This window comes from Sinohyriopsis cumingii, chromosome 18 (genome assembly GCF_028554795.1).
Source record: "Sinohyriopsis cumingii isolate HCF-2022 chromosome 18, ASM2855479v2, whole genome shotgun sequence".
NCBI lineage: Eukaryota > Metazoa > Mollusca > Bivalvia > Unionida > Unionidae > Sinohyriopsis > Sinohyriopsis cumingii.
The window spans coordinates 46,756,745-46,783,463 of record NC_142978.1 but is presented as its reverse complement, the minus strand read 5'-3'; the positions used below and the strand labels follow the sequence as shown (position 1 = coordinate 46,783,463).

Sequence of the window (26,719 nt, the reverse complement as noted above, 5' to 3'; positions counted from 1 at the left end):
AGGTGAAGTTGTTTGCATTTGAAACATGCACAATGGAGAGAATGTTGGCATACCTCTATGCTACTTTGGATATTGTACTTATGGAAATTGTACAGGATCTAAGCACACTGCTAACTGAAATGATTTCTCCCTTGTGCTAACAAAATCAGCCTGAATTACCTATTAAAATAAGGAAAATGAATTTTGCCCATGTATACAATACCAGCTCTGAAAGTGCAATGGATGAATTACTAAATATATATAATGTAAAAAAAATGTTATCGGATTTTAAAAAAACACAATTTACCTCTGATGTTCAGGAAGTGACCAAATGGAGCTGGCAGTTTTGTGAAAGATACACATCTGGAGTAAGGCCAAGTTGAAGACTCTATAACCCATATTACACCAATCAATCATACACGACAAAAAGGGACTTAAGGTACTTTGCACAATACCTAAGATATACAAGGTGTTTTTTTAGATAACCAATATAATCACTGAGGACACCTGGGGACATTCATTTGCTTTAAAATTCTAATATGCAAAATACAAAACTGTAGAGTGTAACCTGAAATAATTGTGACTTTAGCCTGGAACACTAGCCTCCCATGATGCTCCGCACCTGGATATTGTGACCGTAGTCACCGCGGAGATTTCCGGCTAGCATGCGAGCATCTGGTTGAACGAGACTACGAGTACCTCCCGCTAAGTAACTAAGTTAGTAACTAACAGATTTGACGTCATGTTGTAAATAATAATACCGGAAGATTAGACACGACTGGTCTAAGGCTACTTTTTTCAAGCATTTCGTTTATTTCATTTGAAGGGCCGTCAAAGTACCAACATTTTCCAAGATGTTGAACCCATACAACATGCAGCAACAGCAGCATCAGGGAGCCATGGGCATGAACATGGGAATGGGATTGGGAGGGCAATACGCACATTACGGTTACCAACAAGGCCCGAGCCAACACTATGGCAGCTATGGTGGCTACTTTCAGAACAACGTATTTGAGTGCAATGCATGGCAGGTATGGCTACATTTACTGTATGCTGTCTCTGTTCAGATGTCATAATTACACAGAACCACATCACACCGCCCCCCCCCCCCCGCCACACACACACACGAGTGCGAAAACTATCCAGTAACCACTGAAGATGGAATTATTTGATATCTTTATACCCTCCCGCTCTCACATAAGAAAAAAGCAGCCAAAACCACATGCGTTATTTACTGTATGCTATAAGCCTCTTTTTCTCTTGAAAACCACAAAAATGTAGAACCGGAGTCTTTTTCTTACTCTCACAAACACACATAAGGAACAATTGCCCAATAACCATTGTAAAGTGAAGAGCGAATTGTTTTATTCATTCCCTCTCTCATATGCCATAATCGGGGAAAAGTACATATTTACTATATGCATGCACATGAAGGAGAGTTACTCTGGAACTGCTGAAGATGGAATTGATTGCTTTATTCTGCTCATATGCCAAAACGAGTCACAATGTTTACTGTATGCTCTCTCTTTCCTCGGATGTGCAAAGCGTGTAGAACCACATTATCATATCCAGTGTTTCCCATTATCTTCATTTGTGCATCAGAGTCTCTGACATTTTTAATTTGACATCAGTTTTTAAACCAAGGTTTGTTTTGTACTCAGTCTGATTCTCCATTTCTGATACAAAGGAGATATTTTACTCTCAGTCTTGCATCCCTTGAAAGTGAAGAGGAAATTAATTGTTTTATTCCTCTCTCCCATATCAGAATCAGACACAACTACATGCTAGTCCCACAGTGCAAGACCACATCCCAGATATGCATGATGGGAAAGGGGGGACCACATCTTACTGCCTGAACAATTGGTGCTGCATTGCTTGTTGCAAGGTCAGTCAACCTCATAATTGGAGGTCAAACTTTTAAATAAATGACAGCCCATATTGACATTGTTGCTTAGGTTATATCGTAAAAGTTGTAGTTGTATTGTGCTAATTCCGATACTGCTTTCCTTCTTGAAGTTTATCCATGCACAGTACCTTGGCAAGGTTTTAAAAACTAATGTCTGCCATTTCTTTTTATTGGAAAGTGATGGTAGCTGAGGAATGATGAAGTCTAGCAACTTGTGGATATTTTTTAGTGAAACAAATATGTCTGCAGTGTGATTAGCCATATTCATTGCAATAAAGAAAATTTAATTCATCAGACTTCTGCATTCCTTGGATGCCACTGCTCTTCACCCAACTGAAATAGGAGACAAAGCGTTTTTAAACCCAACTATGGTGTACTTGATTGTTATGGTATACTTAAGGCAGCGAAAAATGTATTTGAGTAAATATATTATGACTAAAGCAAATTAGACCCTTACCTGCCCAACAGTGTCAATGTAGAGTAGACTGTCGCATTTACTGTACGCTTTTTCAGGCACAAAAATAATCATAATAAAAATAATGATAACAAATAATAATAATCATGATTTGAGAAACATTTCATAAGTTTTGTTACATTTCCCACACAGGCTTATCAGTTTGGTACACAAGATGAGCTGCAACAAGTTTTCCTGATGGAAGCAAGCAGAAGTCCAGCAACAGCGGTAAGCTTGTGTCCATAACATTTAATAATAATAATAATAATTAATAACAATAAATAATAATTATGTCTGTCTCTCAGAACTTTGAATCCAAATCATGTCAGTCTGATATTTAGATACCGTGATTGGGTTCCAATATCTTATTACTGTAGGTTCTTGTGTCTGTGATTTAATTACTTGCACATGTTTTACTTTTTTTGACAAAAGCCTTCATAGGCACATTTAAGCAAAAATTATTTGAAGTGGGTAAATAAATATAGGATCTCAAATGGATGACAATTTAATATTAAATTTATGACATGAGTTTGCAGAAGCTGGGTATTGTTAGAGGAGTGTCATAAATTCAGTATTAAATCATTACCCATTTGAGATTCTGTGTATCACAAAGTTTATAGTTTAATGGAAATAGTAGAGAAAGAAGGAAACAATATTTTTGTTCATTCTGACTCAGATACTGCATAATCCATTTGTTGCATCTTAAAAATAGTCCCTGGCAATTATAGCATATTTTGAGCAGTTCTTCAGCCAGTAACACTTAATATACCATTTTACCTTTATAGTTCAAAGAGCAGATGTACATCCAAATAATAGAATATTTGACTTGGAAAACAGAATTCTTCAACACATTGTCTGCACTGTCTTATACAAACACAGATCTACTCTTTTAGGTCCAGGATTTTAGTCTTGTAGCCTTTATTTTGGACAAAATTCAAATTTCTCTAAGTTAGGCAAAGCTGTAGCTTTCTGTATGATATTCAGATTGACAACTATTTGATTTAATCAGAGGAGTCATAAAGTATGGTCCTTAAAAATGTGTGACTTGCTGTCCTAAAAAGAAAGCTTCATTTTATTCATCTTGACATCTCATGTAGCAGTCACAGAATGATATTAAAAGTTCATAGTGACTAGTGATAAAGACATGTTATTACTTCGAACAAAATAAATCCATGCTGTTATTATTATTATTATTGAGGATTTATAACAGTCATCATCATCATCATCATAATCATCGTTGTATGTATCCACTGCATACCTTATTTACCATATTTGTGGGACACAATTAACTATTTTTAAAGAATATTTTGTGCATTATATGTTTTTGGACCCTTTTTTCTCATAATAAGTTATCGGATACCTTCTAATTCATTTGAAAATTACATGTCAGAAAATGCACTAAAACTTCATTTATAGTTTAAAATATTAGACTGTACCTGAGGTAAAAGACACCCTCTCTCTCTCTCTCTCTCTCTCTCTCTGATTTTGCTGGATCCAGTTTTTAGTCTGCTAACATTCAAACCTTTGAGGACAACCAAACACGATTTGTTCCTCCATATATTCACATCATTAACCAGCCGTTAGTTAACTGACAAAAGCGAAACACACTATGGATGCATCTGCTACATATATGGAGTTTGTGGATACATTTTTGCCTTTAGGTTATTGCTTATAAAGAGCAAAAACTGAACAAATTATAATAGTACAAGGTTAGTTTCTTTCATTTTATTAGCAAATAAGGGTTTTATTTATCTCTTTTTTTTTTATAGCTTGCAATATATATGGGTGTGTGTGTGCAAATTAAACTCAATTTATTTCATTTCTTAAGTCTTGGGACATATGATCATGGTGAGAAAAAAATTCACCATTCAAATTCTAGGACAGGAAAAAATATTTTTATCATGTCCCAATATATATGGTAAATACAGTAACCATCATTATTATCACCATCATCTTGTGAGCAGTGGACTAGTGTCTCTCAATTCAGTGCATTGATTTCCTGTTGAATATAATGAATTGTAATATGTAATCAATTTAGATCAGAATTCGGGTCTGCTTCATTGACATTGTTTCTCACTTAAAGTTGATTGAAGATAGTTAGAACGTCGGATTGATAAAAATAGCAGATATTTGTCAATCAGTTTGATCTGTTAGCAACTGGGGCCCCGAGTGGCCGAGTGGTCTAAAGCGCTCTTCGTTACGGATCACTGCCATCTCACCTCTGTCTGCGGCGGTTCGAGTCTAAGATTCAGCAAATGTGGGCATGTGAGAAAGCCTGCCAGTAGCTTCTCGTGGGTCGGTGGTTCTTTCCGGGGTTTTCCGGGTTCTTCCTCCACCATTAATACTGGCCGCCATGTATAGCCTATCGTGCTGAAAAATGGCGTTAAACCCCACAACAACCACAACAACAACTGTTAGCAACTAAAAAATGTGTTTCCAGTTGGCTGATTGTTCCTGTTTCTGATTGCTGACCATAGCAGTTTTTCTTCCTGGTTTTAAAAAAATCATTAAATATATAGAATGTTTGAGAAAAGAAACCCTGAACTGCCTACCTAATTTTAAAACCAGTGCAACTGGAAACACAGATATTGTTTTGTTTGGCCTAATCATGAAATATATATTATTCTGAACACTAGTACTTCAGCTTGACTGATAAATTTTTTCTTGAACCAGAAACATCAAAATCTCTTCTAAAATGTACTGACTTTTAAAAATCATGCCACATATAAAAACATGAGTCGATCTTTAACCATTCCTTAACTTTTGAACTATTGTACAGCAATACACACATCCATTTTTATGTTATAAATGAAAATCTTAACAAAAATTGTACTAGATGACCTTTCATAATTGTGTGCAGAACTAAAACTAGGGTTGGAATATATGCTTTTCTCCTTCAGGCTCGACAGGCTTTGCAAGCAGAAGATCTAATGAATGTCATGAACAATACACACAGTATCAGAAATTACTACAGAAGTAAGTCTCTCTTTCTCCCTCCCTCTCTATCTCTCTCTCTCTCTCTCTCATTTTCAAAGTTTGACAAGTAAAATTTCAAGGCACTAGTATGGTCCTCTAGGCATAATGAATGCTCTAATCTACCCTACATATATTCATATCCTGTGAATGCTGCAGCAGGTTGTCAATGAAAACTGTTGCATGTGTGCAAGTTCTATTACTGCTTGGGTGCACATTGGGCACAGCAACCAAATCATTAGCCATATTATCAAAATACTTCACAAATGTGGCATAATTAATTAGCCCTTTAATGTCACTAACAACAAGTCAAAGCAATGAAATTAGGCAAAAGAAAAAGATGTTTCCTGCTGCACTGGTTTTAATATCAGGGTCAGCACATCATTTTGTTTTTAAACATTATTCATATTTAATAGGCTCATTTGTGTTCTAATTTTTATTACCTTGGGGGAAAAATTGTTATGGATGGCATTAAGAAACAGAAAGTCAGCCAACTGGAAATTCATTTTTTTTGTACTTTTTAATGATGTAGGTGATGTGTAACAGTTATCATTTTATACTAAGGGAGTGGTCTGTTTAAATGACAAAATGTATGATACTATCACTTTATAGAAGTAGCTGTCAATTGAGTTAATCTTTGCAATTTTAATAAAATGAGGTTACAACGCTATTCTCATAAAGAACATCATACAGATGATCTAGAGAAAGAAATGTATGTGAAAATGGAGGGATAATATGTAAGGCTGCCACAGGGTCTGAGATAAGAAATTTTCCAAAGAGACATAGATCAGATTCTACCAGCCATAAATATCAAATATAACACATGGCACAAATGTATTTTCATCAATATTCGATTGATAATTATCCATGGCTTGAATTCATTGACTTGGAAAGAAGTTTGCTTTGCAGTTATTGCAAACAATGTCCCAAACTGAGACATGTTGGAATTTGAACTAGTGTATTATCAGAATTTAATCAGCCAAGTCTCACAACAGTTTGGACCTCTTAAAACTGGTGCAGAACAGTATAAGCATGACATTAGCTAGCTAGCATGTGTAGAAAATCTCCGAAGTTAGAGTTGCTAACACCCTATTAAGAAAGGCCATTTTGAAACTTAATTAGAATAAAATCCTAAAAATTGAGACATCTGTTTAACACAGCCATCACCTTCAGGGCTGGCCTAGGGCAGATTGGTCTGATTTCCGTGCTCTCAGGGGACCCATGTATTAGTAATTTTTAAAAATATATCTACAGAGAGAAAGTAATTTTAAAGTGCTGGAAGAAAATTTTAAGTTTAATATCATATAAAACTTGTTTAAAAGTTTATTTCCAAATGCTATGCGCACAGAGGTCCCCACATGTAATTCCAGGGGGCCCTGCCGAAATGATCCAAATTGGGGCCCCACATTTGCCAATTCCATTACTGAACACCTTAGTCCAGTATGAAAAAATGTATAATATGGAATTAATGTGTGTGCTCCAGGAAATGAAGAGTGCTAAAGTACAGAATCGGGGCAAGAGACTTTGCTTTGTCAAATTTTTGAGAGAACTTGGGGAAGGTCTGAATTCTTTTAAATTCCTTTCCATGCTTGTTGATTGCATTTCTGATACTACCTTACTGGAGCAAGAAATGATCTATGTAAGATACATTGATGATTTTAAAAAAACCTTTAAAAATCAAGCCCTTTGAAGAAAAAAATAGTTTGTACGTTATTTATTTTGTTTTTAATTTGGATTAAAATGTGTCTCATCAAAGCAAGGCAAGAGATTGAAATTTGGGACAAGTGAAAATGTAAGTGAGACAAATGAATTTTCTAAAACCAGTTGTCAAGGATATAGGTGGCTGAAACAAATTTTAATCAGCCATAATTCATAGGTAGTAGTATATTTCTTAGCTCATACTTGTTATCATATTCATTAAGTACAAAAATCATTGAACTATTTAATTTACAATGTTATGAGCTTTTTAAAACTCATTTGATAAAATATATGAATACATCGTGGCCTAATGCTGAATGGCGTTCACATGATCTTACACCAATCAATCTTGCTGGAACAAATGACTTGCATACCGGTATGGTTAGTTTAGTTTATTTATCTAATGTTGGTGCAAAATTTGTTGAATAAGAGTGAAAGTGTTTGCTTGAGGTCCAGTCAGTATCTGACTACTGTTTTCTTCATAGATAAAAGTTTTCACTTCCTATAATTTATTCCATTTCAGTTAACTGGAGCAGAGAAATGTGCAGGTAATTATTCTTATCTGTTAACTTGATACATTTTAGTTGCTGGTGAGTTTCTGTTCAAGTAAGATAATGTGTTACATAAATCTTTTTCAGATTTAAAAAGTTTTCTATATTCACCAAATATCATTGGGAAAATATATACTTGATTTGTTATATATATACATATATATATTTTTTTTTTGCTCCAGAAAAATCATTTTACTCTTTCATCTTTTCCTCCTTCAACTACTGCCCTTCATGATCAGTTGCACATGTTAAAAAGCTGTTATTTGTTTTGTTTCTTACACCACAGAGAAAACCCAAGCTGTTCAAAAGGCATCTTCAAGAATGTCTATTTCAATCTGTAAAAGTTTGAAAAGCTTTATTATATTTAATAGCCCATATTCCATTCCAATCCACTCTTATTGGCGACATTATATGTGTCTTTTTTATTTGTTTCAACTTGACTTTGTTCTGGAATGCTTGTCATGACTTGAAAATTTCACTTGTCTGCTTATATTTATGAGTGATGTCCTCTTTTTAAGATGCTTTTCTGATTATGTCATGTGCAAATTCGCTAGCTGAATCCAGCAGATTTGTCTGCTTAATTACATCATTGGGTGCGACTTTAAAAATCGCTATCTGGCCTGCACTGTGGAGGAACTTGCACATGCCTGATATACAATGTAGAATGAGTGATACTAATACAGGACAAGCAAAAATTCGAAGTTACTTACATGCACCCTGCAGGTAAAACAGCTAACAGAAAATTTGCTAGACCCTGCTTGTATGTAATGGTTTTTCTTGTTTCTATTTACTTACCTCTTACTACATGCTGGAGTAAATAATGGACTTATTTGACTCGAGTTTGCAGGGGATTGTGATTTGGACAAAATATAAATGATGAAATAATTTGTTCTTTCCTTATTTTTTCAGCATTATGATAGCCATGTTGGATGTATCCTTTTATGACCAGTATGCACAAATTGTTACAGCTCTTCTGTTTCTTTATATCATTGCATTTCTGTTTGTGTTTCAATGTCATTGTTTATCACAATTTGTTTGCATGAAAGAAGATGCCTTTGTAGACTATTCATAAAGTTTTTGAAATACTGTAGAAGCAAAAACAGTCAATTGAAAGAGGCATTAACTTTGATTGTAGCTTGAATGTGCCATAGGAATGAATAACCTTGACAATAGATGAGTTAATCAGGCAATCCAAAATATGTAGATTGACAAAGCAGTGATTAGTCTCAGGTATGACTTTTATAATGCATTTATTTACAAACACAGTAACAAAAAACAGCATAAAATACATTTATTGGACAGTTTCTTTGAAGGTTGTATTTATCATATGGACATCATTCAGAAAGCCAGTAATGAATGGAACTGTATGGAAAAAGACTCCATGATCTTCAGAATGCGGTAAATAAACTTGAGACTGCATACAATGACTACAACTCCAGAACCAGTGATGCGAGTACTGGTGTTGAGAATAGAATGTATTTAGTGATCTTGAGAGTGTATTATATGACCTTGACCAAGATACAGCGTTCAAGAGATGGCTTCATGCAATGGCCTGAGTTCTTGGAACTTCAGAGATGTCTCGTCTGTTGGTTCAACGTTTTTATGCAATATGATGCCAACAGGTCTGGATTTATAGAAGCTCATGAACTGGTCAACATCATAGGGAAATTGTTTGGTAGGTTATTTACATCTTACAGGGTTGTTGTATCATTTTGCCACTACCATTTTTAGTTTTTCTGCTACTACTTCTGCCATCTACCATCAGCATAACCATCCTAGTCATCATTACCTTACATATGTGGAAAAAATCGCTTGAGGTGTTGTTACACATTATGTCAGATCGTTACAGTATCTTATAAAACATTGAGTTTGAATTTACCAAACTCAACTGTATACTTGTCCATATCTTAATGATTGCATGCAAGACAAGCATTCAGGTTCTTTCCTTACTTTGCCAGTGAGGGCATCAAAAGGTTATGATGTACACAGATTATGATTTAAGTGAAATTTTGTGTTTTTGTTTAATTTATGAAACCTGATATATTATAAAGATGAGGTGCAATATATATGGTAAGGGAGCAACCATTTAATTGGAGTGGGTCTAGAATTTTCTTTCAGACTTGGAATTTATGAAAAATGTTTTTATCTTTTCTAAAAATCAGAACAAGAATATGTTTTTAAGGTTATTTAGGGCCAGAATTTGTTTTAAAGATCCACTGCCCTCCTCCTCCAATCATTTGGGTTTGGCGGGATAAGGATTAGAGGGTATGAAATGGAACTTCCCAATCAGCATATAAATGGCATGTCAATTTGCATCCAAGCTGTTGCTGTGGTTGTTGATGATTTTGTTATGCTCTTCATCATTTTGGGGAAGTGAAAAATGCTGCTGTCAATTTACTAAAATTTTGTATGCAATGCATATTCAGACAATATTCTAATTAATATAGAATTGCATGAGTTGATCAGTGAAAATTTACAGCAATAATTTGAATTTGCAAATAATTTGATGATCAAGACAAAAAGGGCTATTCAGGGATGATCAGTGTTTCACTTCAGTGAAAAGAAGTTCTTTTGAGAATATTGCTAACTTTGCTCATTTGTAAGTCCATAGTTTCATTCAGAACCTTGTTTTGATTAATCTCTTACAAGTGTTATGCACTCACTCTTCACTACTGATGAATGCTTACCAGAGGGGGAACAGACTGGTCCCAGTTTGTAATTATATGCAGCTACTGTTAGAAGGGTCACAGAATATGATCCAGAGAACACACTTTGCTATAATCAAATGTAGATCATTAATAGCTGGTTGTATAAGAGCTTGGGCTAGTAAACTAAATTATTGTAGTACCTGCATGACTAAGACAAGTGAATTTGTAAAGATTTTTAAACCCCTAAATTGTTTTGGTCATCATCACTTTGGGGAAGTGAAAAAAGCTGTTGCTGATATACTAAAATTTTGTATGCAATTCTGATCTAGACATTATTCTAATCAATATAGAATTGCATGAGTTGAAAATTCCCTCTGCCAACACAAAATGATTAGTGAAAATCTACAGCAGTAATGTGAATTTGTAAATCCTTTGATGATCAATACAAAAATGGCTATTCAGGGATAATCACAGTTTCACTTTAGTGAAAATAAGTTCTTTTGAGAATATTGCTAACTTTGCTCATTTGTAAGTCCATATTTCAGAGGTAGGCAAACTTTCCAGTGCAAGTGCCGCATAAACAAATTTACACCTTGTCGCGGGCCGCATAGCTCATTAAGTAAAATAATTAATATTTGAAATAGCAAAAACAAAAGCTTTTTCTAAATAACATCTAATTAATTTTCAGTTGTTAATATGTTGTTAATATTTGAAAACTTAAACTTCAAAAGAAGCACATTTATTTGATAAACAGAGTACCATAAACAGAGTCAGTGCGAATGATGACTTGTTCCTAGGCTGCATGAAAACCCTTGGCAGGCCGCATGAAAGCCCTTGGTGGGTCACATGTGGCCCGCGGGCCGTAGTTTGCCCACCCTTGCCATAGTTTCTTTTAGACGTTTGTTTTGATTAAGCTCATACAAGTGTTATGCACTCACTCTTCAATACTGATGAATGCTTACCAGAGGGGGAACAGACTGGTCCCAGTTTGTAGTTATATGCCTCCTCTTAGAAGGGTCACAGAATATGATCCAGAGAACACACTTTGCTATAACCAAATGTAGATCATTAATGGCTGGTTCTATAAGAGCTTGGGCTAGTAAACTAAATTATTTTAGTACCTGCATGACTAAGACAAGTGGATTTTTAAAGATTTTTAAACCTCAAAATTGATTGCACATAATTAACCTGTTAGAAGGGTCACATACTATGATCCAGAGAACACACTTTGCTATAATCAAATGTAGATCATTAATAGCTGGTTGTATAAGAGCTTGGGCTAGTAAACTAAATTATTTTAGTACCTGCATGACTAAGACAAGTGGATTTGTAAAGATTTTTAAACCCCTAAATTGATTGCACATAATTAACCTGCGTTGAAATTGTCAGCATTCCTTATCTGTGTTGTGTCACAATTTGTATTGTCCTGCTGTTGTAAAACCTGTATTTCTTTGGCTGTGAGTATATAATGAATACATGTGTACATCCATACATTTGTTATGCAGGGTACCAGCTGGTATATGTAATGATATAACAGGGTTCATGTCAGATTTAAGAAGCCTTGAGAAACCTAAAATTTCATTTTGACCTTAGAGACTTAAGAAAAACCTCAAAAAACTGAATGAATCCTGATTTAAAAAAAGTAAATTTGAAAAATGATTGATGGCTCTACCGTGACCCCACAAAAAATGCTTTTCTGCACATGGTTTTTCATTAGGCTAGCCTAGCAATAGAAAAAGTGCACATACATGCAAATTATGCAAATTAAAGTCATCCAGTGCAGTTGCAAATTTTTCCCATTGATCCATTTAGCAGGGTCAGCTGGTTTCATTGTTTGAAGATTGTTGGAGGTGGAGGTAACTGTGTGAGCGGAAGTAATTCTGAAAGGATTATGGGCATTAACTGATTATGGTTAGGTTACTAAAGAGGTCAAGGTAATCTTGTAACTACTTTGTGTCTTGAAAAAAATTTAACACTTTGATTTGAAAAATCTAAAAGAACCCATCAATTTAAAAAAAATATTTTCACTTTTAATCCTGATATAATGAATAAATACATGCATCCATACATTTCTTATGCAGACTAACAGCGATTAATATATAATGAAAAAATACATTGATACATTTGTATGCAGGCTAACAGCTATTAGTATCTAAGGAATAAATACATTGACACATTTGTATGCAGGCTTACATCTGTTAGTATATAATTAATAAATACATTGACACATTTGTATGCAGGCTAACAGCTATTAGTATATAATAAATAAATACATTGATACATTTGTATGCAGGCTAACAGCTATTAGGATATAACGAATAAATACATTGATATACAGGCTAACAGCTATTAGTATATAATGAATAAATACATTGATACATTTGTATGCAGGCTAACAGCTATTAGTATATAATGAATAAATACATTGATACATTTGTATGCAGGCTAACAGCTATTAGTATATAATGAATAAATACATTGATACATTTGTATGCAGGCTAACAGCTATTAGTATATAATGAGTAAATACATTGATACATTTATATGCAGGGTACCAGCTACAGCCAGCTACAATGACAACCCTCTTGAAGCGTTACTCACGTGTGGTGTATGATCAGTATTCAAACACAGAGAAGACTCTTCTGGCTTTTGATGACTTTGTATCAGTCTGTGTACGATTGAGAGCATACACAGGTAAGATTAGCTAAAAATACATTTCCTAAATTGTGTACTGCAAAAGTACCAAAGTGTGCACATGAAGCCAAGAGTTTATGCAGGTCTTTTACAGAGACACACAAATTCAAGAACATAGTGGCAACTGTTAGTATAACATGGTAAAAGGTATAGATATAATGTGTTTAAATTAGTAAAGAATCTAATGGCTGAAATATAGATTCTTTGTCAAATAAACATGGGCTATGACATGATCAAAGCGAAAAAAAAGAGAATGAAGAGATTGCTTCAAACAGTAATGTGAAAATAAATTCGGAAGCAATTACGGAATGAGCTGTTTTAGAACCCTACTAAAATCTCATTAGTATTCATTTGTATCATTTGTATATTTGTATCATTGGTTTTAATTTATCTGGACTATTCTTTCAGATGCGTTCAGAGCACGTGACAGGCAAATTAATGGCAGAGAAACTGGATCAACATATTTTCAATATGATGATGTAAGTAATGTTTATAGTCAGTCATTCAAAAGTCACATGTACCTGTACTAAAATTTTCCTTAATTTGGAAAGGTGCGTGAGTCTTCATCATTATACTGCAGTTGGAACAGGGTCAGCGTTATCCATGATTAATTGACTTGTTATATTCAGTGTGATTTTCATCAGAAACATATATAGGTGTTCTGGTTGAATTAATTTTACAATTTTAATGTCTGCACATACATCAGAAAATAATTTACATAATGCAGTTAGGTATACATATCACAGTGAACTATGTCCGGAAAAATATATGCAACTTTGATAAGTTAGATAATTTTGAATAAAATAGAACAAATTAGACTGGTCTCCATTTTAGTATATTATTGTTATGATTCAAAATCCTCATGAAGAGCAGTGTATTGAGTATAGTGATCAAAAGTAAGCTAAATATGACATGATATTGTTTATACTGGTCTGAAAATATGTTGGAAAGTCAACTAGCATATACAAACATATTTCAAAAACATATACCATACTCACTTCTAAGTAGAGTCCAACTTCGGACTGCACACACCCACATCTGCCAAAGCATAATGCACTGGTAGATGTGGGTCTATGTATTTTTTATAGAAATAATCAGTAAAATAAACAAAATCAACCCTGATCAGCTGGTGCATTGTATGAAAACAATTCAGTCTGTGGTTGGCAGTTGGACTCGACTTAAAAGCATGTATATATGTGTTAATTAAGCTTGCAAGTAATAAAAATGGAAGGAAAAGGCATAGTTAGGTATTTTAATCTTGATTTGAAGACACTTGTATTAATATTACTTTATAATTTGTTATTCATAATTTGAGTAGTTGGTATACTAGAAGGTTTATTCTTTTTCTCATGGCAGTTTTTGCAGTGTGTTATGTGTCTGTAGAAGTGACAGGGCGAGGATTAACAAGGTGAACTTTTATCTTTTATCATCTGTGTGGGAGAGCATCTTTATTGTCATATTTTAAAGTTGTACGTGAAAAAGAAATAATAAAAACAACTTGAAATCTATACAGAATTATTTTGTAGTGCAATCATTTAGCCTCCAAGACAGAAATTGCTTCAAACATTTCTTGTGGTTTGCGTGATAGGTATCCTGCCGTATTCATAAACAATTCCCAACAAGCTGAAATACATCTGGATATACCCGCTAAAACCATATGCCTGTAATTAAAGTTATGAAAACACGTGTGCAAATAATACATGTAGATAGACAAGAAAGTGTTTGAATGCAAATGTAGTAGGACAGACATATATATTTATAGACAGATAAGTTGATCAGTAGAAAAGAGTTTGGAAATAACTAGATTTGTATGTTAGAGAGAAAAGAGATGACTAGGTAAAAGACTTGTAGAGTCTTTCTGATATTTTCAGTCACCATGGAAAATGGATTTGCTATCCCTTTTTTGCACTAAGCAGTTTAGGGATAGTTTCTGCAGTGGCCGCAGAATATAAGATAATTTTCTGAGTCATATTGTAGCAGGGATACTCGTTAAGCCATAATGATTGGAAACTTTCTTGCATGGTTTGTAGCATGATACTGGTTATTTGTCTTGGAAACAGGTTGACCATTCCTTAAATTTGTTTTGTAGAAACGTTGTCAGGTTTCCGTTTTCTCTTTTTCCTAGATAAGATAGTAGACTCATTTCTTCAGCTACATCAACGATAAAAGAAAAGCAAGAATGTGATGTTTTATTTATTCTGAAAAAAGAGAATTATTTCCTTATTTTATCCAATTTATCAGTTTTCATTATGTCACCATGTGGCTTGCCAATTTTTGAGAATGATTTGAGAACATGTTTTATCCATTTAATTTTTTGCCAAGCAGTAAGCATGAATCAATCTCCATTAATTATCAGACAACAGATTGTAAACACTGCTCGTGGGTTTAAAATTTTTGTTACATTGATTGTGCTTTTAATAAAATCCTGGTGGTTAATTGTTAGAGATGAGTACTTTTTATTTCCAGACATACCAGTCAAAGAAATCTAACGAGTTTTATTTTTTGAAATTATCACTTATTCACGTGCATCAACACTACCTTTGACAAGCCAGTTGTTTCCAGTCTGTCAAGTCACAGACTAAGAGAGGCTAGGTTTGGACTTAGTTGAATCCGTAACTGATAAGTTAAAAAATATGAATGGTTTATTCCTTATTTGTCAAAACTTGCTATAGATAGTAAATGTTCCCATTATTATGCCTGCATGAGAAAATGTAAAACTGACTATGATGAAAAGCTGGAAATGACTGAATCAGACATTTCATATTGTTGAAATAAAGGATCAGTTTTTTAAGAAAGTGGCTAGTTAAGTAATAAAAGAATGTGGCACATAAACACTGAATACATGTGCTGATATATGTACTTTAGCGAGATTATGGGGTATGTACTTTGCAGAACATAAAGCATTATAAACTGATCACCCCCTCCTCTAATTTCTTTTACTTGCTCACAAGCTGAATTTGAGATTATCCTGGGAATCACAAGAGAGGTTTTGTAAAGCCCTGATATACATGTCATGCATATATATGTACCATGAAATTTGTGAAAAATAACTTTTTTATTGGTATTTGAATTAATTCATAGATTGTAGAAAGGACTTTGTTATCAGATAAAAATGTTGAAAAATTAAATTTGTGGTTTATAGCAATAACGAAAGTTACTGGCATAGTGCTTTTATGGATACTTAGACACATACATATTTATTTAAATACATGCATTCAGCCACAGGCACAGATAGATTTAAAAGGCAAACATGTAAACAAATATAATTACTTAGAAGCAGAAGAGAAATTACTGAAACTAATTAATTAGTTCCTTCTTTTTTTACAGCTAACTTGATGGAAAAGGTGAAGTGGCATCACTCTGCTAGCAAAGTCCTTGATGATCTGGGTCTTACAGTCATTTTGTGTGAAAATGACCTTGATATTCTATGATCATTAAAATACCCATACAGAGATATTGATACCTTTTGAACATTCATGCATATATTTTAGTATTAAATTCCTACTCTGCAGCATCCAGTGCCACAATGGCAAATTGTATTTGTAACATTCTTTTCGACTAAACTTGTTTCGTGAAAGAGTGTTCATTTTATCAAGTTGTAACTCACTTAATAGCATCCACATTGTACTTACGAATCGGACAGTGGAATAATCTTCATGATCATGGATTCTCCATGAAACAGAATTGTGGCTAGAAATTTATGGTTATTTCAGTATGTTCATTATTTTACATCTGTAGCTTCATGCATAAAAATACTATTTTAAATGTAGAGATGCAATAAATATATCAGTTAAATATGTGGGAATGACATTCTTAAGCTTGTGTTGTATTTAATACATAATTCACAATGGACTCCTTTTTATGTAGATGAACATTTCTCAAAACGTCTGCTGTCTTTTTATAATCATTCTCTGAAAAAGATGCCATCTTTACAGTCAGTTGTTAATGAGAAACATCATCATAACAGTATGATGTTTATGAAAAACATCATCATTACAGTCAGATGTTTATGAAAAACATGTCATCTTTACAGTCAGATGTTTATGAAAAGCATGTCACCTTTACAGTTAGATGTTTATGAAAAACATGTCATCTTTACAGTCACATGTTTATGAAAAACATGTCATCATTACAGTCAGATGTTTATGAAAAACATGTCATTATTAGTCAGATGTTTATGAAAAACATGCCATCTTTACAGTCTGATGTTTATGAAAAACATACCATCTTTATAGTCAGATGTTTATGAAAAACATGTCATCATTACAGTCAGATGTTTATGAAAAACATGTAATTATTACAGTCAGATGTTTATGAAAACATGTCATCTTTACAGTCAGATATTTATGCAGAGAGAATAATACAAAATAGTACATGTTCAAGCAGTCAGATATTCAAACAGATGCAAACTTTCTTTTCTGTATTTCACTTGTTCCAAAATATTCTCAGTTTAATTTGTTCCAGATTGTTTTGTTGTTTTTATTCTGCATTATAATCTTGAACACTTGTCGAGGCAAATGCACCTGAAGATATGTTGGCTTATTCTTTGTAGTATGAATCAAAGTCTCACTTAGTTAAACTTGTTTCATAATTTGTTTTTCTTTTTTGTGTTCTTCCTAGTTATATTGTATTTTATAAGCAAACATTTATTATTTAGTCACTGTCATTGTAAAACAATAACAACCAAAATTGAACTAACACAAATAATGCTTTGTCTGTTGTAAACAACTTCATGTCATTTATCAACAAAGCAGTAAATTAAGAAAATATGTTCTGATAGAAGATTGTTTTGTTCAATAAAAAATGTCTTCATCAGTAGTAGCTTTTTGTGCATGTACATCAGTGATTATGCATAGTTATTGTCTAAATTGTTTGATTTAAATTTAAAATTTGTTACTTTCCTGTCACATTATTGGAAAAATAGAATCATGTAGATATTAGGCAGTATAAATATTTTGACCCATTATTACCTCCCCATTATTACCTCCTATCTGTGTGGGATTATAGCAAAATAATTGATCCACTATTACCTCTCAAAGATAAGTATTGACTTGACTTTAGTGATTATAGCAAAATAATAACCCAAAGAAACCATTGTTGATATATAATCTTCTACTTACCGTTTATTGGCTGTGTAAAGTGGAACATACCATATGCGTTACTCTTTCTTCACAACATAGATGGTTTACATGTGTCGGAAATGTATAGAACATGTAAAAGGGTCATATTCTCATTTCCAGTATGATGTGATGCACACTTTTATGAGTCACCTTTCTACTATTTATTTAATGCTTTAAATATAAACTTACATCTTTTTATATATATTAAACACAAATAAATTTCCATGTAAAATATGTTCTCAATATTTTTTAAAAAATATAATAAAGATAGCTAACTCCAATAGGTTATATAAGAAATAAATTTGCATAACAAATCCAGGAATAAGATTCAAAAAAATATAAATCTGTAGCATTAACTAAGAATTTAGAAATTTTTCAAAAGCGTCCTTAGATTAAAGAAACCGTATCATTTAATTGAGTTACAGTAATCATATATCAAAGAAATCTCTTCTTCTGGTCTAGAGTGATTTTTGAAACACTACTGTAACTTGAGTGAGAACATTTGTGCAGAAATTATATACCATTTTTGTGCATTCAGTTTCATGCACTTTTTTGCACACTTTGTGCATGCTGTTCTACTTTAATCATGAAACTTTGTGAGGGAAAGCATTTTGATAAGTATGTACTACACCAGTATCACTGATTAGATCATTAAGACCCATATTTCATGCATCACCAAATTTGGTTAAATTTTGCATTTTAAGTTTATTTATCAAGTTCTGTTCATGCTAGAATAATCACACTAGATGATTGTATCCATCTCTGTTAGTATTATACCCTGACAACAAAATAATGTCACATAGTTTTCACATTCTAGTTTTACAAGTTTTTTATGCTTAAATCATATCCACATAAGTATTTGGCAGAATATATATATATATATATAAAACTGTCATACCTGGCATCAAGAAAATCGGGCACCGGATGCATCTTGATCCATATTTCATGCTTCACAGACTTAGGTTAAATTTGGAGATTTTATTCCTCATTTTGGATTCATTAAACTAGATCGTTTATAAAATAATCAACACCAACACGTAGAATGTGTGACTGGTTTTGCTTTATTGCTTCATCAGACTAAATTCAAACTGAATTCAGTATCATTGCTTACATCATTAAATATATTTTGTTTCTTAAGTCAATGATATAAACAATATGACATAAACAAGATGACATAGTTTTAACCTAATTGTCTTAGTCTTTAACGAATAATTGACATGGAAATATGCATATACAACTCAGATTAATGATATTTTAATAAATAAAAAATACATAAAACAGGATCTTAAAGATACATATATCTCTATGGATAACTAAAAAAAATTATGAATCAATTGAGATAAACAGTTTAATGACTTTTTATTATGTACAATGCATATTTGTTTAAAAATTAAAAAAATTTTATTTTTAATTTTTTAACTATTTTTCATTTAAATGGCTTAAACTAGATGATGTATACATCTATTTGTTAAAAACCCTTACATAAAAATCAAGTCGCTGTGCATAAATTTCTCATTTTACTGCCTTAGGTTTCAACTTTTTGTTTAGCTCATGACCACAGATGTTTGTATGCTGTGTAATACTAGAATAGAATCATGAAACTGGTAAGGACATGCTTGTTGATGAGCATTACTCTCTTATTGCAGAAATATGTAACTATGATGGATATTTTATGCTTCAGTGACCTTAGCTAAAGACTCTGTCATTCATTTTTTAGGCAGTGTTTATGCTAGACTCATTAAATTTTTTATGATCTCTGTCAGTTTGATACACTTCAAGTAAAAGAATCTTGTTGTAACCTGAGTTTCTTCTGTTGCTAGGATTGTTTTTATGCCTAGCTTATGACTACACAGGTGCATTGCATCCTATATGCATGCTATGATTACACTTGGAATCAGGAAACATGGGCATGGGATAACTCTTGATGAGTGAAGAAGTAGTTCACTTTGACCCATATTTTATGCTTCAATGACTTTATTCTGGAGTCATTAACAAGATGATTGTTTACATTTCTATTAGTTAAGCACCTTGCTTCAAAAGAAGGTTGCTGTGCCCTGCATTTAACTGGCTTAGGTTAAAAGTTTAAGCATTTAGCTCATAACACATAGGTGTTTGCATGTTATATACATTCTATCCTCTTAGGATCATGAAAATTGGTGAAAACATAACATCTTGATGAACACTACTCTCTTTTGCTGGACTAAGACATTATGACACATATTTTATGCTTTACTAACCTTTGTTAAACTTTGTGTTTGATTTTCATTTCTTAGACCATAATCATACTAGAATTGTGAAATTGGTGATTTGGAACTCTGTTAGTACCATACAATTACAATTACAATAAAAGAAACTCATTGTGGCATATTTGCTTCAGTTTTTGGCTTTGGTTAAGTGTTTATGTTTGGCTCAAGAGGTTTCATGGCCATATGAGCTTTTGGTGTACTATATTCATACTATCCTGTCTAGAATCATCAAATGTGGCAAGGGGATGCTAAAAACTACACCCTTACTGCAAAAAGGAGTTTCTGATCTATATTTCAATCTTCAGTAGCTATGTTAATTGTTTTGGCTTCTGGCTTCTAGTTAGAATCAATACATTTGATAATTGGATATATATCCATGCTATTCTCTTTCAATCCAGAAGGTCACTATGATCCATTTTTATGTTCTAGCAAAATTGATCTAAAAAATAACAGGAATGCGCTGTGCTGCTTGTTTTTACTGATCTTCTAAAGATTGCTTTTAGCCATAGACACAGTATCGCAAAAATCTGTATTATTGAATAAGAAAAAAGTAGATCCTACATACTTTCTAAACAAGAGTAACAAATGTTTCTATAAAATTGGATTCCAAAATGTTGTGGAGAGTATTAGGTTTGGCTCATAGGTGAGATAGAGTCCAAGACTAGAAGCATATATTGTCTGACAAATGTGTTTATTATATTTTTTTTCTTGTTGATTCTGTTTTTCTTTAGAAGAATTCATCCTATATTTTTTGCCTTTTTTATTTTTCTCTATTTTGTCACATATCAGATGAGCTTAAAATACTGTTCCAGGTCCATCATCCGACAGCAGTTGCTATTCTTATTTATAATAAAAAGAATCACTATGCCAATTTCAACCAATCTCATAAGAGAGCATCCAGGGACAAGAGCCAGTAAAAAATATGCAGATTTTATTATGTTCTGAAACATATCCACCATTACTAAATATAGAAAAAAAACAACATCTTAATGAATTCTCCAAAATTGTTCCACAGTCTATGATTTGTATAGAAACGATTCTGGTATAAAGATCTTTTAAATTTAAAAAAACAAGACGACGTTTGATTAGTATGACTACTGCTAGAACAAGTTGAAAATGACTGCTGTTAATTAGAACAGTGTGTGTTCATCATCAACTTGCATTAAGATAGGTATCCAGTCCTAAAACTAGATTTGTCACAGTAATTCTTGCCATAAACATAACAGCAATAACATTTATTTTATGAGTATTGTTTCCATATTGTAAATATCATCCTTTTATATATTAAAAATAAGTTTGAATGTAATCAAACTTGCACTCATCACAGATAGAGGTTGTTGTAGGGTTTAACGCCATTTTTCAGCACACGATAGGCTATACACGGGGGCCCCTACTAATGCTGAAGGAATAACCCCGGAAAGAACCCCGACCCATGAGAAGCTACTGGCAAGCTTTCTCACATACCCACATTGGCCGAATCCGAGACTCGAACCCACGCAAACAGAGGTGAGATGGCAGTGATCCGTAACGGAGAGCCGTTTAGACCACTCAGCCAGTCAGGGCTCCCCGACAGAGGTAATCCAACTTGGAAAAAACAAAAATATAGTAAAGCATATGATTCTATTTTAAATCCTGTTTGTAATCATCATTTAGATTTAGTTCATTGTAACCATTGTTGTTGTCAATCGGAAGCAGTCTGTACATTATTGATATCAGTTTAGATTAAAACTTCTGACATCTATTTGGAAATCATAGCAACTCTAGTCTTGAAAATATACTGTCATAATGTTGTTGAATACAAAGTACCAGTGATACTGCAAACCATGAAAATGATTGTCAAACCACAAATCGAGCTGATGATGCCACACATGGTGGTCAGAGAAACATGTTTAACGAGTAGATAAAAAGTCCCTGACAGATGAATCATAATTGCTTTCCTTTTTAAATTAAAGACTTTCGATTGCATGCTATCATCTATAACTGTTCAATTCTCGTCATTTATTCATCTAGATTTAGGATTTGCTGAAATGTTAAAATTGCTGCAGATCAAATTAAATTATTTCAGACATATGATATCGAAGGTTGTATTCATTGCATCCTAACCAGTAAATATATTTCAATTCAGTCAACGGTTCTCGTATTTGAAAGTAAATAATTTAAAACTGATTTTACCAAACTCGGATTATCTTCGTATATTTAATTCCAAAACGAAATTCCACAACCAGATGTGCCATCCACACTGCTGAATTTATTATCTTCTGTCCAAATTTGTCGTTACAGTGACTTTTGTTTCTATCTAGTCGTTCTTGTTTGTGATCTTCAATATATAAGTATTAGAAATGATGAATGACTTGAATGTGAACAGTTGAGTTTCAGTGTTGCAAATGTATATTCCACGTTCAAATACCTTGCCAACATCAGCATCAACGACAGTCAAGCTTAGTAGTTGAGCATGAAGAAAGCGCAGTACTAATCAACAGTTTGAAGTATGAAATGGATTTCAGTTAAAGGAACTACTTCTAATGATGGAGGTGATACCAGAACATACAGAGATTGCACATTTCGCAGCATATATAGTTGCTCATGGAGAAAGTGCAATACTAATACATGCTTTTAAAGTATGAAGTAAATTTCGGTTAAAGGCAATGCTGCTGATGGTGGAGGTTTTAACAGAACATAGCGATAGTGCATTTCGCAGCAAATATTATTTCCTACCATCATGTCCAAAACTGTAGGAAGATCTCATGCATGATACCATTTTCCATCAATACTTTCTATCTACAGGTCAAAAATCACATGAAGATCTCAAGTAGAATACTATTTTCCATCAATATTTCCTGTCGTAAGGTCCAAAACCATAGGAAGATCTCGTGTATGATACCATTTTCCATCAATACTTCCTATCTACAGGTCCAAAACCATAGGAAGATCTCATGCATGATACCATTTTCCATCAATACTTCCTATCTACAGGTCCAAAATCATATGAAGATCTCAAGTATAATACTATTTTCCATCAATATTTCCTACCGTAAGGTCAAAAACTGTATGAAGATCCATCAATACTTCCTATCTACAGGTCAAAAACCATAGGAAGATCTCAAGTATAATACTATTTTATATCAATATTTCCTACCGTCAGTTCCAAAACTGTATGAAGATCTCAAGCATCGTACTATTTTACATCAACATTTCATTCCGTCGGGTCTAAAATCATATGAAGATCTCAAGTATAATACTATTTCCTATCAATATCAACTGGAAAAGAAGGTTATTGTTTTTGCGCTCTATTATTTAAGTCACGAACAAGTTCTACTAAAACCTATTTAAACGTGTCAACATCATGAACCTACTACATTTTATTTATGCTTGATAAAATTCAACTTTTGGTAGCCGTTGCCATTTATCATGGCATATGTGAAAATTCATTGTGCCTCTTTTTAATGTTTTTCCGCATTCACGTTCTTCTTTAATCGTCAGTTTTCATCTACTGTCATTGACTTTACACATTCGTTATATCTCTGACCCATTTCCATTTTCTTCTCGTTGACTTCTTTGTAATCTCTATAACTGTGTGTTTGTAACTTTTTGTAGTTGGAATCAACATCGTAGTTTTTAATGTCTCTCTTCATTTCTTGTGTGATGTCAATTACTATCTTACTGGGGCAAATCGTCTACATAATAATCACCTCGTCATGTTTTAATAAGGTCCATTGTATTATTTACTAATGATGCTTTTGAATATACTTTCGTTTTTTTTTTCTGAGTTTATAACACAAATTGACGTATCATGTAGGTTTTAATTCCTTACTATTCTAAGGCACCACTTTTGTTACATTCTTAAAGAGTGTTGTCTTTCAAAAGTTCATTCCTTTTAATGTCTCATAATTCATACTCGATTTATCCACCCATTTCAAACATGAGTATAGTTATGAAAATTAAAAGTGCCAATTAAACACATTTAAATTTCATTACTATATTGAATCAAGCGTTTTTCCTAAACCTGTATATCGATTGTTGTGGAGTGAAACATATGTACAATACTGCATGGGTATCGCAGCGTATCATCCAGAAACATATCATGTTAGTTCAGTCTCTTAATATTTGGATGATTCCTGCAGAAAATTAATTATGCCAACAACAAAAACATATACTAGCTGAAGTTAGTTTGGATTGGATTTAGCTTTGTGACATTTCCTGATGGCATATCCACAGGCCTCAATATGGAAATATAGGTTTCAATAAAATACGTTTAGGGCAGATATGTGCCTTAAATGACTGAACGATATTGCAAAAAGCAACAAACGTATCTTTTTTGTATTGCGTTTAGAGCAACTGATGGCCAGAAGATTAAAATGCACAACTTCTGATTTACAGTTTTACTGTTATGGAAGCGCGCATCCATGTGGTGGTCCTGGTTCAGCAATGCATACAATTAAATTCTTAAGAGGATAGCATGTCATCTATTTAAATAAAGAAAACAAAATAATGATACTAGGAAAAAAATGACTACATACATTGATGAGTATTGAAGATACCACTGTGAGTCAGAAAAATTCCTTCTAAAGTCATCCTTGTGATCATCTTAGAGTTGTTGTCAACACTACAATTTTAGAAAGTGCAGTGTGCACTGTACGTCAGGGTTGTTGTATTGTGGCCCATCGGTTTTAGTATTACCTAAAAAAGGAAATAAATTCATCTGGGTTTGCTTGTGTTTCAATAAATTCCGAGTACAGGATAAAACAATGCCTAGGTCCCCATAATGAGATTAAATGTTAAATTTCCATACATCCCCAAAAGTGTCAGTCATACTGAAAATAATGTTAGCTCTAATGGCCATAGACCAGAGAAGCTTATGAGATGACCTGTTGTCTGTAATCTGTGCTCACACATCCAATATAGCTGCCACTGTAGTCATCTTGAAAATCTTCAAAACAACCTTTGACTGTCAGAAATTAACATTAATAATGACGTGTTTGGATGTGTGACGTTCTATGTGACCCACTGTTATGCGTTGGGGTGGGATGCTCCCAATATTTATTTGAATTACTGTGGAATTCCCACCCTGGCTCGTTTTGTAGGAAGTGAAATTGGTGATAGAGAGAGGTAAAACTCCGAACCCCTAGTCAGCAATACCGACAATTAAATTATTAAGAACACAAAGGTGAAATTCAAAGAATAACAATTTAATACAAATTAAACAATATTAATTTCTCAACCAATCTTCTTCCTCTCGACCATGTAACAACCTATTTCGTCACGTGATTATAGTGTGAGATGGCTTTCCCCTGTACTTGGTTTCTACTCATCTGTGTTTACTCCGCCAATTCCTTTCCTCCTTCCGGCGATCTCCGTACTCCGATTCTTCCTATCCTCTTCCCCTTTTGTCTCCTTTTCTCCCTCTCCTTCTCTCTCTCTTTCTCCAGCAACTAGGCTTGTTCTCGGCCTATTGCCTTGTTCTATCCTGTCTCTCTGAGACTCGGAACTTGACTACCCGGTAGTTCTGTCCCCAAAATCTTCCTGCGAAAAACAAAAGGACGTACATCAACAATTAATCATCAGATAAAGGCTATCTACATCTTCGCTCACGCATTCGTGCACATCGAAAAACCCACACATTCTTATAGAAACAACGTTACAATAAGAGCGGTAACCTACTTATCATACAGACATCACTAAATTGCGTCACATCAATAAATATATAAAGTATCAGCAGTGAAAATTACGTACAAGTTTATCACCAAGTTGTATTCCTTTGTGTAGTTTATGTACAAATAGATCACCAAGTTGAATTTCTTTGTGTAGTTTACATATAAGTATATCACTAACTTGTATTCCTTTGTGTAGTTTACGTACACGTATATCACCAAGTTGTATTCCTTTGTGTAGTTTATGTACAGGTATATCACCAAGTAATGACTGATATTCTTGAATGAAAAAGGCGGAGAGAGAGAGAGAGAGAGGGAGAGCGGGACAACAGCAAAAGACCGTAGCGGCAGAGAACGCAGGACTGTTGCAGGAAGCAGAGTCTCTGGAGATGTCGGGCTTCTTGGACAGAAACTAGTATTTCATGACGTCGTTTAGACATCCATCCGCTCAGATGATGTTATCTGGTCATCAGCTGAAAAGAAAATGTTCCTGGTGGAACTTACTGTGCCATGGGAAGAAAGGACACAACAGGTTCATGAGAGAAAGTGGACTAAATACCAAAATTTGTTCGAGTCTTGCAGGGGCAGAGGATATAAATATTGTTGTTCCCTGTGGAAGATGGCTGTATACGTTTCTCGGCCTAGTCAGTATTGTCGATGTTCAGTGCATTGGGAATAAAAGGAAGGGTATACAAGACAACTGCCAGCACTAGGCAGAGCCGCACGTAGAGCATCAAGTTGGCTCTGGCTCAGACGTAAAAACAAAATATGGCATCTATTTCGGATGGGCAGTACCTGATCA

General features: G+C 33.6%; 1 protein-coding gene across 1 annotated transcript; it reads left to right on the top strand.

Annotated features, from left to right (window-relative positions):
• The first annotated feature begins 616 nt into the window (after nucleotides 1–616).
• On the top strand, nucleotides 617–17,718 carry LOC149776559 (sorcin-like). The gene is made up of 11 exons (XM_089941019.1): nucleotides 617–696; nucleotides 806–1,010; nucleotides 2,493–2,567; nucleotides 5,240–5,315; nucleotides 7,534–7,558; nucleotides 8,471–8,492; nucleotides 9,086–9,236; nucleotides 12,760–12,903; nucleotides 13,312–13,382; nucleotides 14,260–14,311; nucleotides 16,231–17,718. Exons 2-10 carry the CDS (start codon nucleotides 834–836, stop codon nucleotides 14,284–14,286), a joined length of 768 nt encoding a protein of 255 aa, XP_089797145.1. The 5' UTR covers nucleotides 617–696; nucleotides 806–833; the 3' UTR covers nucleotides 14,287–14,311; nucleotides 16,231–17,718.
• The last annotated feature ends 9,001 nt before the right edge of the window (nucleotides 17,719–26,719 follow it).

Excerpts from the sequence above, each read along its gene's own strand:
- LOC149776559 (XM_089941019.1), top strand. The coding sequence starts at position 834 with ATGTTGAACCCATACAACATGCAGCAACAGCAGCATCAGGGAGCCATG. Across the intron at positions 1,011-2,492 it reads TTGAGTGCAATGCATGGCAG|GCTTATCAGTTTGGTACACA; the intron begins GTATGGCTACAT and ends TTTCCCACACAG. Across the intron at positions 13,383-14,259 it reads CATATTTTCAATATGATGAT|TTTTTGCAGTGTGTTATGTG; the intron begins GTAAGTAATGTT and ends TTCTCATGGCAG.